The following is a 14,284-nucleotide window of genomic DNA, read 5'->3' as shown; positions in this document are numbered from 1 at the left end:
AGAGTTTCTTCTTCCGACCATGTGAAGTTTATGGTCTGATGAATTGCATGGTACCCATCCTCAGATTTAAATCTTGTTGTCCTCAGCAATAAACTTAAATCTAAAAGAATCCTAAGCAAGAAATCAGAAAAATTTGATACTGTACTCTGCACACATGTCACAGATAAAGAAACTACGTCAGTATGTCATATCCAAAAAAAAAATCATAGTCACGTCAAGATCAGTCTCAATATACATCTCATATCAACATGAACTAAAATCAACAAAAGAAAAAAAATCTAAACATTGAGACAATGGTCGATCCTCATCAATTTCAGTAGTGGGTGCAATATCATTTCTATCAGCATCCTGTGTAGTGTCTGCAACCATATCAGCATTAGTATTCGAGTATCCAACATGTTTGCAAAGTTAGTGCAATTTCCACATAACAATTCCCAGATTTATATTCAGATGCATCTGAAAATAATAATGAGTATATGGAACTGAAATACTTTAACAGTATGCATAATGTCAAAGATGAGCACGCTTAAGCGCAGTGATTCGCGCTTAAGCGCGCTGAGGCAGTGAGAAATGGGATAAAATTTTATTTAGCGCGCTTAAGCGCGATTCAGAGAGCTTAAGCGCGCTAGGGCCGAGAGAAATTTCACTTTTTTGGGGGCTTAAGCCTCCTTTAAGGGCTTAAGCTCTCAATACTTAGAAAATTTTCTCCATATTTTTCTATTCTTTGCATTCATCTCTACTGTGTATTCTTCCACCTCAATAATTCTGCTCAATATCATACACAAAACATATAAATGAATAAGAGTTGCGTACCTGTGTATGCTTTAATCCCACTTACACCTGAAAGTCCATCTCAACAGAATTTGATCATTAACCTCAATGTTTTTATTTGTTTTTATTTTTATAATATGACTAAAATAAACTATGCTAAGAATAATTAAAATAAGCTAAACTAAATTTAAAATACTATACTAAAATGTTGGAAAATAAAAAATATAGTTGGGTTGCCTCCCACAAGCGCTTGTTTTACGTCACGAGCCTGACGTACCTCTTTTATGTTCATGGTGGTTCAAAGCATGGGCTTGGTGATGACCAAGCTCTATCATTCAGAAATGGTGTCCTCCCATAGTACTCTTGTGCATATGAGTGAGATGAAGTAGGCTCAATAGCTTTGAATTTGGTGTTTACGTGCTTTCCCTTGCTCCTGAGCTTCTCCATTTTAACCTTTGGCTTACTTTCTTGAGAAGAATTCTCTTTGTGCTCTTCTTCTCCTTTCTTTTCACTAATATAGTAGACTTGATCTTGCGGTTGAATTATAGGTGAAGGGACTTCTTTATCAAAGAACTTGAAAATTGCTTGCTCCCCGTCTACCCGTAAGATCAACTCGCCTTTCGATACATCAATCAGCGCTCCTGAGGTTGCCAAGAAAGGTCTTCCGAAGATCATAGGAATAGTAGAATTTTCCTCTATATCAAGGATGACAAAATCAACAGGAATGATGAATTTGTCAACCTTTACCAGTATGTCCTCAATAATGCCATAAGCTTGCTTTGTAGAACGGTCAGCCAGTTGAACTATTGTCTTGGTTGGCCTTACTTCAGTGATCCCCAGTTTCTTCATCATAAATAGTGGCATCACGTTGATGCTAGCACCGAGATCACATAGAACATTTTTCACTTCCATATTGCCTATGTTGCATGGAATGCTGAATCTTCCTGGATCTTTAAGCTTTGGAGGCAACTTTTTCTGGATAATGGCACTGCATTCCTCTGTCAGCGTCACCGTCTCACATTCTTGTAGCTTACGCTTTCGTGATAGAAGATCTTTCATGAACTTTGCGTAATTGGGCATGTTCTCCAAGGCTTCAGTAAACGGGATATTGATTTGCAGCTTCTTGAAAATGTCAAGGAACTTGGAATATTGCTGCTTTTTGATTTCCTCTCTGAACCTCTGCGGATATGGAATCTTTGCATAAGGTGAGAGCTCCAATGGCTTTTCTTGCCTTTCTTGAGCTTTCTTTTTCTCCCATTTGAACTCTTTCTTTTCAGGAACAGATTTCTCTACAGCAGATTCTTTAGCAACTCCCTTTTCTTTTTCCTTTTCAGTTGCAGGTTCATCATCTTTATTTTTCTCAACTGAAGGCTTTACCACATGTTCAATGGCTTTCTCACTCATAGTAGTAATTGCATTGCAGTGTTCCCTACTTGGATTTGGAATAGTGTTACCTGAAACAGTTCCTTGAACTCTTTCAGTGAACTGCTTTGATAGCTGGCCAATCTGAGTTTCAAGATTCCGGATAGAAGCTTCTTGATTCTGGAATGAGGCCATTGTCTCTTGCATAAAGGCTGAAGTGTCCTCTCTGAAATTATTGGAACTTTGAATGTAATCTGCAGTGGTCTTGGATAGTTGTACAAAGGCCTTCTCCCATTCTGATTGTTGTGGAGGTTGTTGCTGCACTGGCATAGGAGGATTCAGTTGATGGTTCGAACTGTAACTAAATCCCGGGTGTTGATTTTGATTTTGATTTCTCCACCCTTGATTCTGGTTATTGCCGTATTGGTTCCTCCCTGGATTATATGGAACTTTTTGATCATGCCAAATTCCATTAACATCTGCAGTTTCGGGTGCCCCACAGTCTTCAGTAGCATGAGCACCTGCACAAATACCACAAGTTATTTGAATATTATTAACAGAAGAGACTTGAGAACTGGTAAATTGCTTTGTGAGAGCATCTAGTTGTTCTTGTTGTTTCTTGTTAATTTGTAAAATCTGTTCATTCTGAGCTAAGATGGCATCATAGCCATCAAGCTTCATAATCCCCGCTCTTCTCTGTGGTACTGGAGCATTATCATACTCCTGAGAGGCTAGAGACTCTAGTAATTCCAAGGCTTCCTCTGGAGTTTTTGTTTTTAAGGACCCTCCTGATGCAGCATTCACCAATGTTCTTGTGTTGGGTGTCATCCCTTGGAAGAAAGTTCTCGCTTGCTCCCATGCTTCAATGCCATGTTGGGGACACTTCCTGAGTAGTCCTTTGAATCTTTCCCATGCTTCATATAGAGATTCACTTTCTTTTTGTTCAAAAGAAGTGATATCCGCCTTGAGCTTTGCCATTTTCGAAGATGAGAAAAATTTCTCTAAAAATTTTGTTGCCAAGTCGTCCCAGTTGGTGATGCTTCCTTGAGGTAATGACTGCAACCATCCTCTCGCATCATCTTTAAGTGAACAAGGGAACAATCTGAGCAATATAGCATCCCGAGACACCCCATTAATCTTCAAGGTATCACAGTATAGCAAGAAGTTTTCTAGATGGATGTAAGGGTCTTCCGTGCTTCCTCCGACAAATTGATCTTTCTGAATCAGTTGCAATAACGCAGGCTTGAGTTCAAAATTGTTAGCATCCACGTTTGGTCTAACAATGCTCGCCGTCTGTGGAACTCGAGCAGGAGTCATGTAATCTCCTAATGTTCTCGGAGGTGGTGGAGGTACATTGTTGTCTCCCATTGCTTCTTCTTTTGGTTCTGTTGAGCTTGAAGCTTCTTTCTCTTGCTGTCTTCTTTCTTTAGCAAGTTTTCTGTTTCTTTTTGCTGTTTTCTCTATCTCCGGGTCGAATTGCAAGGAATCGGTGTCAACGGTACCTCGCATAAACCAGAAAATAGATTATATAAAATAAAAATAAAACTGAATTTAAATAACAGAAAATAAGGTCCAATCTAAAGAATTAATAGCTACTATTAATGTTGAAATAGTAATCCCCGGCAACGGCGCCAAAAATTTGTTGCTACTCACGGCAAGTGCACCGATCGTACAAGTAATATATGATTAAGTAAGAGATCGTTCCCACGAGGATTACGGTTCAAGCACTAATTCACTATCGCAAACTTAGTTGGACAATCGAAAGTGTATTTGGAAACAGGATTTGAATTGCAAAATTAAAATATTAAATATTAAGCTAATTACTTGCAAGAATTAAAGACAAGAAATTAAAGATGTGATTTAACTAATAAAATAAAAACGTAGCTAGGGGTTCGATTTCATTTAGTCTCCTTATTACGTTTGAATTCCTTCTTAATGTTAATTGTCCTTAGTATCAATCTAATCAATTCTTTCGCATGTTATTAGAGCTCAATCCCTTGTTACTCTAAAACCTTTACAATATTGGAAGAACCCTAGTTCCCCGGTTATTCCCCAAGCATGCAAGCATTAAGTTCAAGAATCTTAAAGATTACGCAAACCCTATGTCTATCCCTAGAATCATAGCGTTTACGATGAAGTTATCAAATATGGATCACACACCAACATTCCTATTGTCATGCATTCACCGATGATCATTATATAAGATTCAAGCCTATATAAAGCATTAAAAACAGATAACTTCATTCATGATATAAAGGAAAATTAACACAGCGAATTGTTCAAAACATAATAAATTGACTAAAATCCATCTAACCCTAACTACTTAAAGAACTAGCCGGACATAGCAAAATCAAGAACAAAAGAAAATAGAAAGGCTCCCCCAAACTCCATAGGTGATTGGTGGATCTTCAAAATCTCCAGTGAACACTTGACGTTGATCTGTCTCCGCCGCTCACGAACATGAATCTGATGTTCCTCCGCGTTCCTTCAGCCTCCAAGCACCCAAAAGTTGTTTTGCAATGTAAAAGTTATGTATTTCTGGTCCCCAATGGTGTTTAAATAGATCAAGAGTTCGTATTGCAGTAGAAAACTTGAATGGGCCTAAGTTGGACTTGTCTGGGCGCTTAAGCTTGTGAATGGGGGCTTAAGCTCCCACTTCTAACAACTTGATAAGATCTTCAATCTTATTGTTTTCACCTTGATTCATCTTCTTTTCTGATTTGATCTCTCTTTATCTAAATCTTCATATTTGAATCATTTGTTATCAAATCCCTTTAAAAATAACAAATATATTAATTAGTTCCAACAATCAGATAATGTTCATGATTATCATTTTAAAACCCTAATTTTTGACTTGTTCAACTAGATAATTCATATTATTTTAGTCCATTAAACAAGATAAACTAAAGGTTTATCAAGTATCATGGAGAAAGCTCCAACTTATACAATTCCTCCTTTTTTCTTACCCAATACCCATTAAGTTGACAATTTCTTAGGCTATCACAATATTATCTAAACTATTGCGCCCTTGTATGAAGCTACATTGGTTTGGAGCCACAAAAAGTTTCATCTGGATTTTTAATCTGCACGCTATATGTTTAGTGTCGTAATTGTTTCAAAGTTTTCGGGTTATCCACTTTAGGGATCAAACAAGATGGTTCTTTCACTTGGTAAGTAGTGTTGAAAAGGAGAAACGAAAAAAATAACATACTCATCATCCACGAGAGCATTGATCTTATCTAACGGTTCATAAACAAAAGGAACTCGGGGAACCTAAAAAGATTAGGATTAGAGAAAAACATATTAAGATAAAAAAGGGAGGCTGAAATATTCCGCTAAAAGCTGTTAGATCCTCCACATTAAAAACCGGATTAAGAATCATATCACTCAAAAATCAAGTAAATATGCATTAGACCCATATTTAGCAAAAATAACAAAAGCCTAAGAGGAAGTGCCTATCATAATACAACCATCAACATTAAAATTTTGAGCCCTCCAATGCATGCTTATGTTTGTTGTTGGCATGCGAATTAGGAATATGGATAGCAGAAAACTCAACAAATTTCAAGAGTCTAACTGAAAGAAGCAAGCACAAGATCAATAGGTTAGTAAAGTTTAAACCATGAAAAAACTCAAATGAACTATCACCAATTTGTTTATTAACCTCATCACACTCTTTAACATGCAGAATCTCTATCGAAATCATCAAACATAATAGCCTCAAGTGTCTCTATTAGATTTTCTAAATCAAGGGAGGGCTTACAAAAGAAAGACTTAGAAAATGTAGTTTGATTGCTAGAACAATAGCTAACATCAAAATGTGTAAATCCTCTTTTGCAACGCTTTGTGGGGATGACCACCTGTGCATGTTGGCTAATTGGATTTTTAAGGAGGGTGGGTTGTAAGTCAATGTTTTTGCCCCCTTGGTGTATGGAAAGAATAATTGTTCCTCCTCTCTTGATTAAGAACATGATTATACAACTAAGGGTGTTTGTCCTAAGAAAATATGGGAAACATTTACAATAGACATTGTAACTACCTATATAAAGGTAAACTAGAAATATTTCCTTAAATACTGGCATGTCTTATCTACCCAAAGTTGAGGTTGTGACTCATACTTTAATCCTAACTTAAAATTGCCTAAGGTATAAAGGACATTCGTGGAACTGTTGCCATCAATAACGCACTTTCAAGAAATATGAACATCTAATTTTGTCTCTCTTTCAAAACATAAAAAAGTATATAATATAAAAAAAAAGTAAGATAAAACAGTTTATCACATAACCTAAGATGTATTTCTTTACGCCCAACCTATAACTCATAAATTGTATAATCCATGACCCAAAATTCACTTGTTGAAACATAGAAATGTTGAGTTTAGCTTGCTAGTTGAGCATCCATAATTAATCATGTTGTGTTATTAATTTTGAATTGACCCATTTGTAGCTATACTTTTTTTCATCAATTGGAATTTCATTTCTATGCTAAAAGGTTAAATATATCACGTGGAGTGATTTGTGCCTATTGTTTTAAGAATATCTCTTACTTTAGAATAATGAGTTTGAGCAGAGGAAATCATGTTTTTGGTAAAAAAAAAAAAAAAAAAAAACCAAAAATTGACAAAATGATTTTTGTACCAATGGTAACCTCATTGCATAGAAATCTTAGGAATTTTTATCCACACAATGCAAAATTAGAAAAATATTATTTGTTAAATTCCTTAAGCAAATTATTTTTCAATTTAATTCAAAAATATGTGTATTTTAACCGTGCGCATACAAGTCGCGTATCATCTCATGCATGAGTTCTGCAAAACCCACACACGCCTGCCACGTGTCGTGCTCGTCACATGAGGCATGCATGTAGTGATGCGAGTTGAATACGCAGTGTTCAGAATGTACGTGTAAATAGTTTGAAAAAAAATTTAAACTAATAAAATATGGATTTTATAAGAGTTATGTTGTAGAAAAAATGATTGTGTAATGTTATAGAGATTCGTTTTGCATGCCTTAGTTTTTTGTTTTTGCTTTAAAAATGCAGGCCCCACAAATGTTGTGTGTGTAGAAAAAAAATTTGTGTCATGTTAAAGCACAAATGAAAATCCCATAAAATATTTTTAATTTTGCATTGTGTTAAGGGTAATAGTTTTCTCATGTAGTAGGAGATAATTATTATCTCCTACAAACTCATTTATGCAGGTGAGGTTCACTTTTTGGAAGAGAGAAAAAAAATAGAGTGAGATCCTTTTTGAATTTGTATGTGTAGGAGATAAATTATTTGTTATATAATATAAGAATAATAAATCTCTTGTATTAATCAAAAAGCCAAAATCTTAGGATTTAAAAAGAGGGATTTATACAGGAAATTATTGCTGTCATGTTATGACTGAGAGATCAATAACCGTGTTTCAATTGTTTTGTTTTTTGATTTCTTTTAAGGGTTTTATTAGTGTTATGTAACATGATGTAAGGTGTTGTTTCCAACTCTCACATCAAAATGGAGAAAGAAAGTAGAATGATAAAAGAGAAAGAAAAACATGTGGACCCCACCTCTTTAATGTGTGTAGGAATAACATGACATGTGAAGTTATATTATGTTAAATGATAATCATAAAACCCTTCTTTTAAAAGCAACGGCACCCACTAAAGTTGTCTCTGCAGGAAAATAAAATTGATTTCTGTTGTATAACAAATCGAAATCCCTTAAAAAGAACACGAAAGCCAAAGCAGTTATGAAATGTGGAAGCAGGATGAAACTGTTTCCTAATGTCAAATTTAATGTGCCATAATTGAAAAGTACTCATCGTGGTAAGGTACTCACTACTCCAAGTGAATCTGGACTACCCATTTTTATCTCTCAAAAATATATCATCTTTTGGTTGTGAATTGTGATCATCCATCTTTGAAACTTTAAAAATGAATCCTCAAAAACGAAGAAAAATGACAAAAAGAAAAAAGAAAAGAAAGGAGCAAGTAGCTTTTTGACTTTTAAGCTAAAAAAATTAACAAAGATCTTTAACTTTATATTTTTTAAGATAATGTAACTTTCAAGTTAAAAAATGAACCATCTATCTTAAATCAACACAAACCATTAACATTCACTGCGATTCTCCCAAGCTAGCCAAAACCTCAACCCTTGAACCAGAAAAAGAACACAGCCTCAAAACCTACTTCTAAATTCCCCATTGCCAAAAGCATCTCCAATGACCCCAAAGTCACCATTATAGCCAAATTGTTACGATTTAGAAGTCTGCCAAACTAGAAACCTAACTAGACTCCATCCCCCATATTTTTTGGTTTCCCAATTAGAAATTTAAAGGACAACAAGTTCCTTACCACTTAAACTAATGATTGTTAGTGCCAACGACACTAATTGGTTATCCCGTTAGCACCATGCTAGAGTCTTTGTGTAACACGTTTGGATGACTTGTTCTTAAAGATTTAAAAATGATAGATTAAAATAAAATAAAATAAAAAACTACTATATTTTAACACATTCCGCTGTATCTCACCTTTCTATGTGCTTGTTTATTTACTCCATGAATATTGTGCTTTGTCAGTAAATGTTAATATTTGTCTTTCAGGCATGAGTAATATTAAACCCTTCATAAGAGAAGGTGGCAACTGGCATGAATCCATTATGGATAGAATTTTTAGATAGGTAGATTGGTCTAGCCTTAGTATTTTATTCTGAATTCTTTCAAACAATTGGCGTGGTAATAGTTGTTTGATTTGATCAACAGACTATATATTATGTTTATAATATGAAAGACTTAGACTTTGAAGCTGTACTGAAAGCTAAACGTTGCTCCTATTTATTATGTAAGTACAATTTAATCAACATCTCATTATTAATAATTGCTCTCAATATCTATTTAAGTAACATGAAAAATCAATTTGAAGAAAAACTAAACGAGCAGCTATACCAAGGAAAAGAAAACGTACAAAGGAAACTATTTTCAATTGCAACTAACAGAACCATAAAGGTAGGGACTTGGGGGAATTGCAACTTCAACAATTCCTTCTAGCATCAGCAAAACCTTCTTCATTGTTGGCCTAAGAGAGGGATCTTCTTGAATGCACCAAATAGCAATCATGACAAACCTGTCCAAAATCTTCATGTCATTGACAGCATCACAATCGTTTTCTAGAAGAATGTTTAGACTTTTAGTCCTGTAGCAATCATATGCCCAATCAGTTAAAATCCCCTTTTCTTCACTAACAAACTCCTTTTCTACATTTTTCCTACAGCAAATGATCTCTAGTAATAGCACACCAAAACTATAAGTATCAACCTTAGCAGTGATAGGTCCACTCCTGAACCAATCTGGTGCAACATACCCTTTTGTTCCTCTAATTCCGGTTTCAGTGTGGCTTTGATTAATCAACAATAGCTTTGCTAACCCAAAATCTGAAATTCTGGCATTGTACTGATCATCTAGAAGTACATTTTGTGGCTTTATGTCACAATGGATGATCTGGGTGCAACATTCCTCATGCAAGTAAACAAGCCCTCTTGCAACCCCAAGGGCAATGTCTACTCTTTGGTTCCAATTTGGTTTCAAATTAGTGAAAAGGAAGCTTGCTAAAGTGCCATTGCTCATCAACTCATAAACCAGAATCCGGTGTTCTTCCTCATTGCAATATCCAAGCAGACGAACTAGGTTCCTATGATGGGTTTGGCCTATCACATTCACTTCAGTCTGAAATTCCTTATCGTTGTCTTTCAACAACTTGTCTAATTTCTTAACAGCCACACCAGTCATATCTATTGTTCCTTTGTAGACAATGCTAAAGGATCCCCTTCCCAGTTCTTCTCCGAAGTTGCTTGTTGCTTCTGCAAGTTCCTTGAAGGTAAAATTGCGCAAATTCCTGTCAACAACAGTATTGTTGGTTCTACTACTTTTGATCTTCTTGCGGTCGTAGGAGAAACCGAAACATATTGCACCAACCAATGTTAAAATGACAAACACAGAGCTTCCCAATAGAACTGATATCACAATGATCAAAGTATCATGATCTTTCTTCCCATTTGGGTTTGGGAAAGGGGCGAGAGTATCATCATTTTTCATCAATTTCATGACAGAAGTTCCGTTTACTCCCTGATCTTTTCTCCCAAACGAAAGTGGGAGCTTCTTCTTCCGGCAAGAACTTCCACTAAAAGTAACCAACACACATAAGCAATCTTGCAAACAAGATTTTGTGCATTCTTGTAGACTAGAAGGACTAAGTATTTCATAATCAGATTTAGGCCAATCAGTGTTTGGTAAGTCCTTCATTATGTATAGATCATCCTGTGAACCCCTATACCCACCTGCTTGACAAATAACTTGGAAATTTGGTATGCATCCACCATACATGTTATTTGAATCAATTAGAGAGTATCCTTCTGGGCAAGTACAGTTTGGCCTTTGGTCATCTTTGAGGATGCAGATGCTATTAAACCCGCAAACACCTTCACCATCTGTGAATGTAGAATTACAAATGTTTTCTGGTATAGTCTGTGCAATGACCCAGCTTTGTCCATTTTTTGGATCTTTGGGGTAATATGCTACGGTGACAACACCATCATAATTGATCATTGCTCTGTAGTAAAAGCTATCAGTTGAGACACTCTCATTTGGCTTGAAGATACTAAACATCTCCCCACTTTTTTTCAGTATGTATAACAAACCTGATTTGTCAAATATCAAACGCAAGCCAACATTTGTACTATTCTTAGCATCAGCAGTGCCAGTGTTGTAGTAAGGCTCGTAACTATAGTTACTCGGCAAATTCATAAGGTTGAGCACAAGATTCCCATCTTCTTGTAGATGAAGTTTGAACCTTCCACGTGAGAAATTGAACTCCCCTTGCCGTGAAGAAAGATTTCCATTTAACTCCATTTCTTGACTAGGCATCAATGTGTCAGAAGGATGACTAAAACTGTCCCATAATGTCACAAATTTTTTGTCCTGAAGCAGAAAATTCCCAGTATCATTCATTAGACCACTGGAAATTGTACCTGATGTGAAATCTGATCTCCATAGCTCTGTACCTTGAGGGCTACTTAGCACTAGTCCACGAGAGTCATTTAGTTCCAACCTTGATCCTATAGGAGCAGGGTTGTCACCATTTGCATACCAAATAATGGTCTTGTCGGGTATTTTGTCATACCATATAGCCAGCAGGAAAAGCTCATTATTAGGAAGTTGGTGAAATCCAAACGCAAATTCGCCTGAAGGAGAAAGCCACCGAGTTGTCCCATTGCCAGCAGTAAGTGAGGCACCAACACTTACACCTTGATCCAGCAATCTGAGGCTACATTATAGAAAATAATAGTTTTTACTAACCTTTTAGAGGGAAGAAAGTACCCTTTTAACTGTTTTTCAAGCTCAAAATAGTAAAATTACTTATAAAACTTAATATAAAACCCATGATAACTTTCATAAAATGTGGAACAATATTAATTGTTCTTTTAGAATTCATGACCATCAGTTTCAGTTAAAAAACATACACCATTGTGATTTAGTGGTTAATGCTGCATAGTTATTCCAAAAAAATTACAAAAAATTACATAATGGTTGAATTGAGAGGGCGAGCCTTGAAGGGGCGTTCCTTATGACTAAAATATCACCTATTCGAATCTGAAAGAGGTCTTTTTGCAAAATGTGAAGGTAAGATTGCGTATAATTTATTCTCAAACCTACCCTGCATGTACATCGGAATTTTCCCTTTGCCCTTTGGTTGAATTGACTAGACCATATAATTCTCATTTGAACATTTTAACTCAGGATTTCAGAGCTAATCCTCTCGTGTCAATCATGTGGGACATCTATGTTATTCACAGACAAATTAACAATTATTGTTTCTTCATTCCCTATTCTAATGTTTTTTTTTTTTTTTTTTTCTCTATCACCAATGATTATCTATAAATGAATGAGATCGATCACGCTAATAGAGGAAGTATATCTAACCTGGTGTTAGTAGAGGGACAAAAGATGATATTATAATCTGCAGAAGATGAACAAGTAAACATGCTTGTCCTATCATCATCATAAGGATAACTATAAGCCTGTGGGCATGCCGTTTTGAATATCTGAGAATAAACACTTGGCTCGCATGTATCTCGACTATTACGATTCCCAGCACAACAAAAATACTGCAAATTGAACGCAGCACAAGGACCCTGACATGCCACAACTTGCTTCTTCTCCTCCCCGCCAGTGACCTTGAGCTCCGTCGGACACACGGCGTTCAGATCCGCCGGACAACCCGTGCTGTTGCAGCTGCCGTTAGAACCACCGTGTGGAACCAACAGCATGGGTACGTTGTAACCGTCTACCAAGCTTACGTCAAAGAAATCAAGGCCACCGGGGCTGTTTACCGTAAACTCGGCCAGCGTGGCAGGCGGCGAGCCTCCCCTGTTGCCGTCGCACGTGACCTTGCCGGAGCCGCAATCGCCGGTGAGGCAGGAGAATTTTCCGGTTGAGTCAGTGGTGCAGAGAGTTCGACCCCAGAAACGGCCGCTCCATGAAGTGGGTACGGTGACATTGAAAGATTCACCAGTTTTCAAAACGAAGCCTGTGGCTGCTATGGTTAAGTTTCTACCGGTTGATGCTGGCCACACAGTGTAGTTACATTGGTTAACTAGAGTGAATGTTGTTGAAATGACCCCTGAAAATGAATGGTATTAATCATTTTGTACATGAGATAATGATAATTATATGAACCATTCATTTTGTAGATTACCTTGTAATGATAGATGAAGTGTTAATAATAAAAATGAAAATAATGATGTTGGTAATGGTTGACCCATATGGAAGCTAATGTATATTTAAGAAGAAGAAAAAAAAAAAAAAAGGTGGGTTGGTTGTCAAATATGTGGAATGGAATTGTAAAAGGAGAGAAAGACGAAGAAGAAGCTGGGGAAAACCAGCCATGAGATATCCATGGTGGTGTTGTTCTTCTTTTTCTTCTATCAAGAAATTATAAATTATGAGCTTATGTAAAAGAATTGATTTTTATAAGCTTTTCTCTTTGGAGCCCAAGTTGACCAGTTGACCGCAACTAGGGGTGTTTACATTTTGGTTCGGTTCTCTTTGGAAAAAGTATTCATATTTTAGAAATCGGAATATATTCATTATTTGTATTTATTTTTAAAATCACGTTATTTTGGTATTGAAATTTTAAAAAATTATAAATATAATAATTATTATAACATTGAAATAAATTAAAATTATAAAAATATTATAATTTTTACCCTAAAACGATGTTGTATTACAGTGACTATTCACACGTGGATATCATTTTATTCGATTCCATTTTTTATCCAAATTGAATCAGTAATGAAAAAGTGATTTGGTTAGAGAACCAAACCAGATTTGAAAAAATAATTCAGTTTTTGCACTAGTTTAAAGAAAAAAAATTTGGTTATTGAACAAGGAAAATAATTATTTTATGTTGCATAAGATAGATAATTAATTATCTTATGCAAAGAATATTTTATGATTTTTCATGGAATGACTATTCATCTATTGTATTTGGTGTAAATATACGAAAAAAGCTATATGAAAAAATGGTGATTCAATTATGTGTTCTTTAATAGAGAATTCGAATAAAGGCGCAGGTTAAGTGAATCGATAGATGGTTTTCGTGGTGGTGAAAGTGTTGGTGACGATGATAGTGGTGGTAATGGTGATGGTGGTGGTAGTAATTATAGTGATAGTGACGGTGGCATGGAGGTAATGATGAGTAGTGGTGGTGACGATGATAGTGGTGGTGATGGTAGTTATGGTGGTGGTAACGATGATAGTGGTGGTGGTAGTAGTGATAGTTACGGTGGTGGTGACGGTGGCATGGAGGTAATGATGGGTGGAGGTGGTAGTGATGGTGGCGGTGGCATCGTGATGAGGTGGGGGTGCTGACAGAACTAGTGGTATGACAGCGGCGACGACGATGATGGCAGTGGTCGTGTCGGGATGGTGGTGGTGATGGTGATAATAGTAGAGATGGAGAGTGATTGAGAGACATAAGTATTTCTCATTTTGTGTCCAAAAAAAAACAGAAATTCTCTGATTCTTTTTTTTATTCCCAGCAGAAAAATTAAACGGATTCATTTCGAGAATAAAAAAATAAAGCGATTTTAGCAAACAAATTTTCTATCTATTTCT

General features: G+C 36.0%; 3 protein-coding genes and 1 non-coding gene across 4 annotated transcripts; 2 read left to right on the top strand and 2 right to left on the bottom strand.

Moving 5' to 3' along the window:
* Positions 1-284: 284 nt before the first annotated feature.
* Positions 285-2,961, bottom strand: LOC133316748 (uncharacterized; the record flags this gene model as incomplete). The annotated part of the gene is made up of 3 exons (XM_061518526.1): positions 2,149-2,961; positions 1,389-2,097; positions 285-359 (listed from the first exon to the last, which is right to left on the bottom strand). Coding segments are annotated over exons 1-3 (1,597 nt in total), but the record flags the coding sequence as incomplete, so codon positions are not given.
* Positions 2,962-2,998: 37 nt separating this feature from the next.
* LOC133316751 (small nucleolar RNA R71) lies at positions 2,999-3,105 on the top strand. The gene has a single exon (XR_009752246.1). It is a non-coding gene; the product is annotated as a small nucleolar RNA R71 (small nucleolar RNA).
* Positions 3,106-8,951: 5,846 nt separating this feature from the next.
* LOC133316749 (G-type lectin S-receptor-like serine/threonine-protein kinase RLK1) lies at positions 8,952-13,071 on the bottom strand. The gene is made up of 3 exons (XM_061518527.1): positions 12,864-13,071; positions 12,089-12,788; positions 8,952-11,432 (listed from the first exon to the last, which is right to left on the bottom strand). The coding sequence occupies exons 1-3, from the start codon at positions 12,928-12,930 to the stop codon at positions 9,092-9,094; spliced, it is 3,108 nt and encodes a 1,035-aa protein (XP_061374511.1). The 5' UTR covers positions 12,931-13,071; the 3' UTR covers positions 8,952-9,091.
* Positions 13,072-13,633: 562 nt separating this feature from the next.
* LOC133316747 (putative glycine-rich cell wall structural protein 1) lies at positions 13,634-14,038 on the top strand. The gene is made up of 2 exons (XM_061518525.1): positions 13,634-13,650; positions 13,741-14,038. The coding sequence occupies exons 1-2, from the start codon at positions 13,634-13,636 to the stop codon at positions 14,036-14,038; spliced, it is 315 nt and encodes a 104-aa protein (XP_061374509.1).
* Positions 14,039-14,284: the final 246 nt, after the last annotated feature.

Source organism: Gastrolobium bilobum, unplaced genomic scaffold (genome assembly GCF_033153095.1).
Source record: "Gastrolobium bilobum isolate Gb01-03AN ecotype WA unplaced genomic scaffold, APGP_CSIRO_Gbil_v1 utg89775, whole genome shotgun sequence".
Lineage (NCBI taxonomy): Eukaryota > Viridiplantae > Streptophyta > Magnoliopsida > Fabales > Fabaceae > Gastrolobium > Gastrolobium bilobum.
Note: the sequence above shows the minus strand (reverse complement) of the source record. Positions and strands in the feature narration are given on the sequence as shown.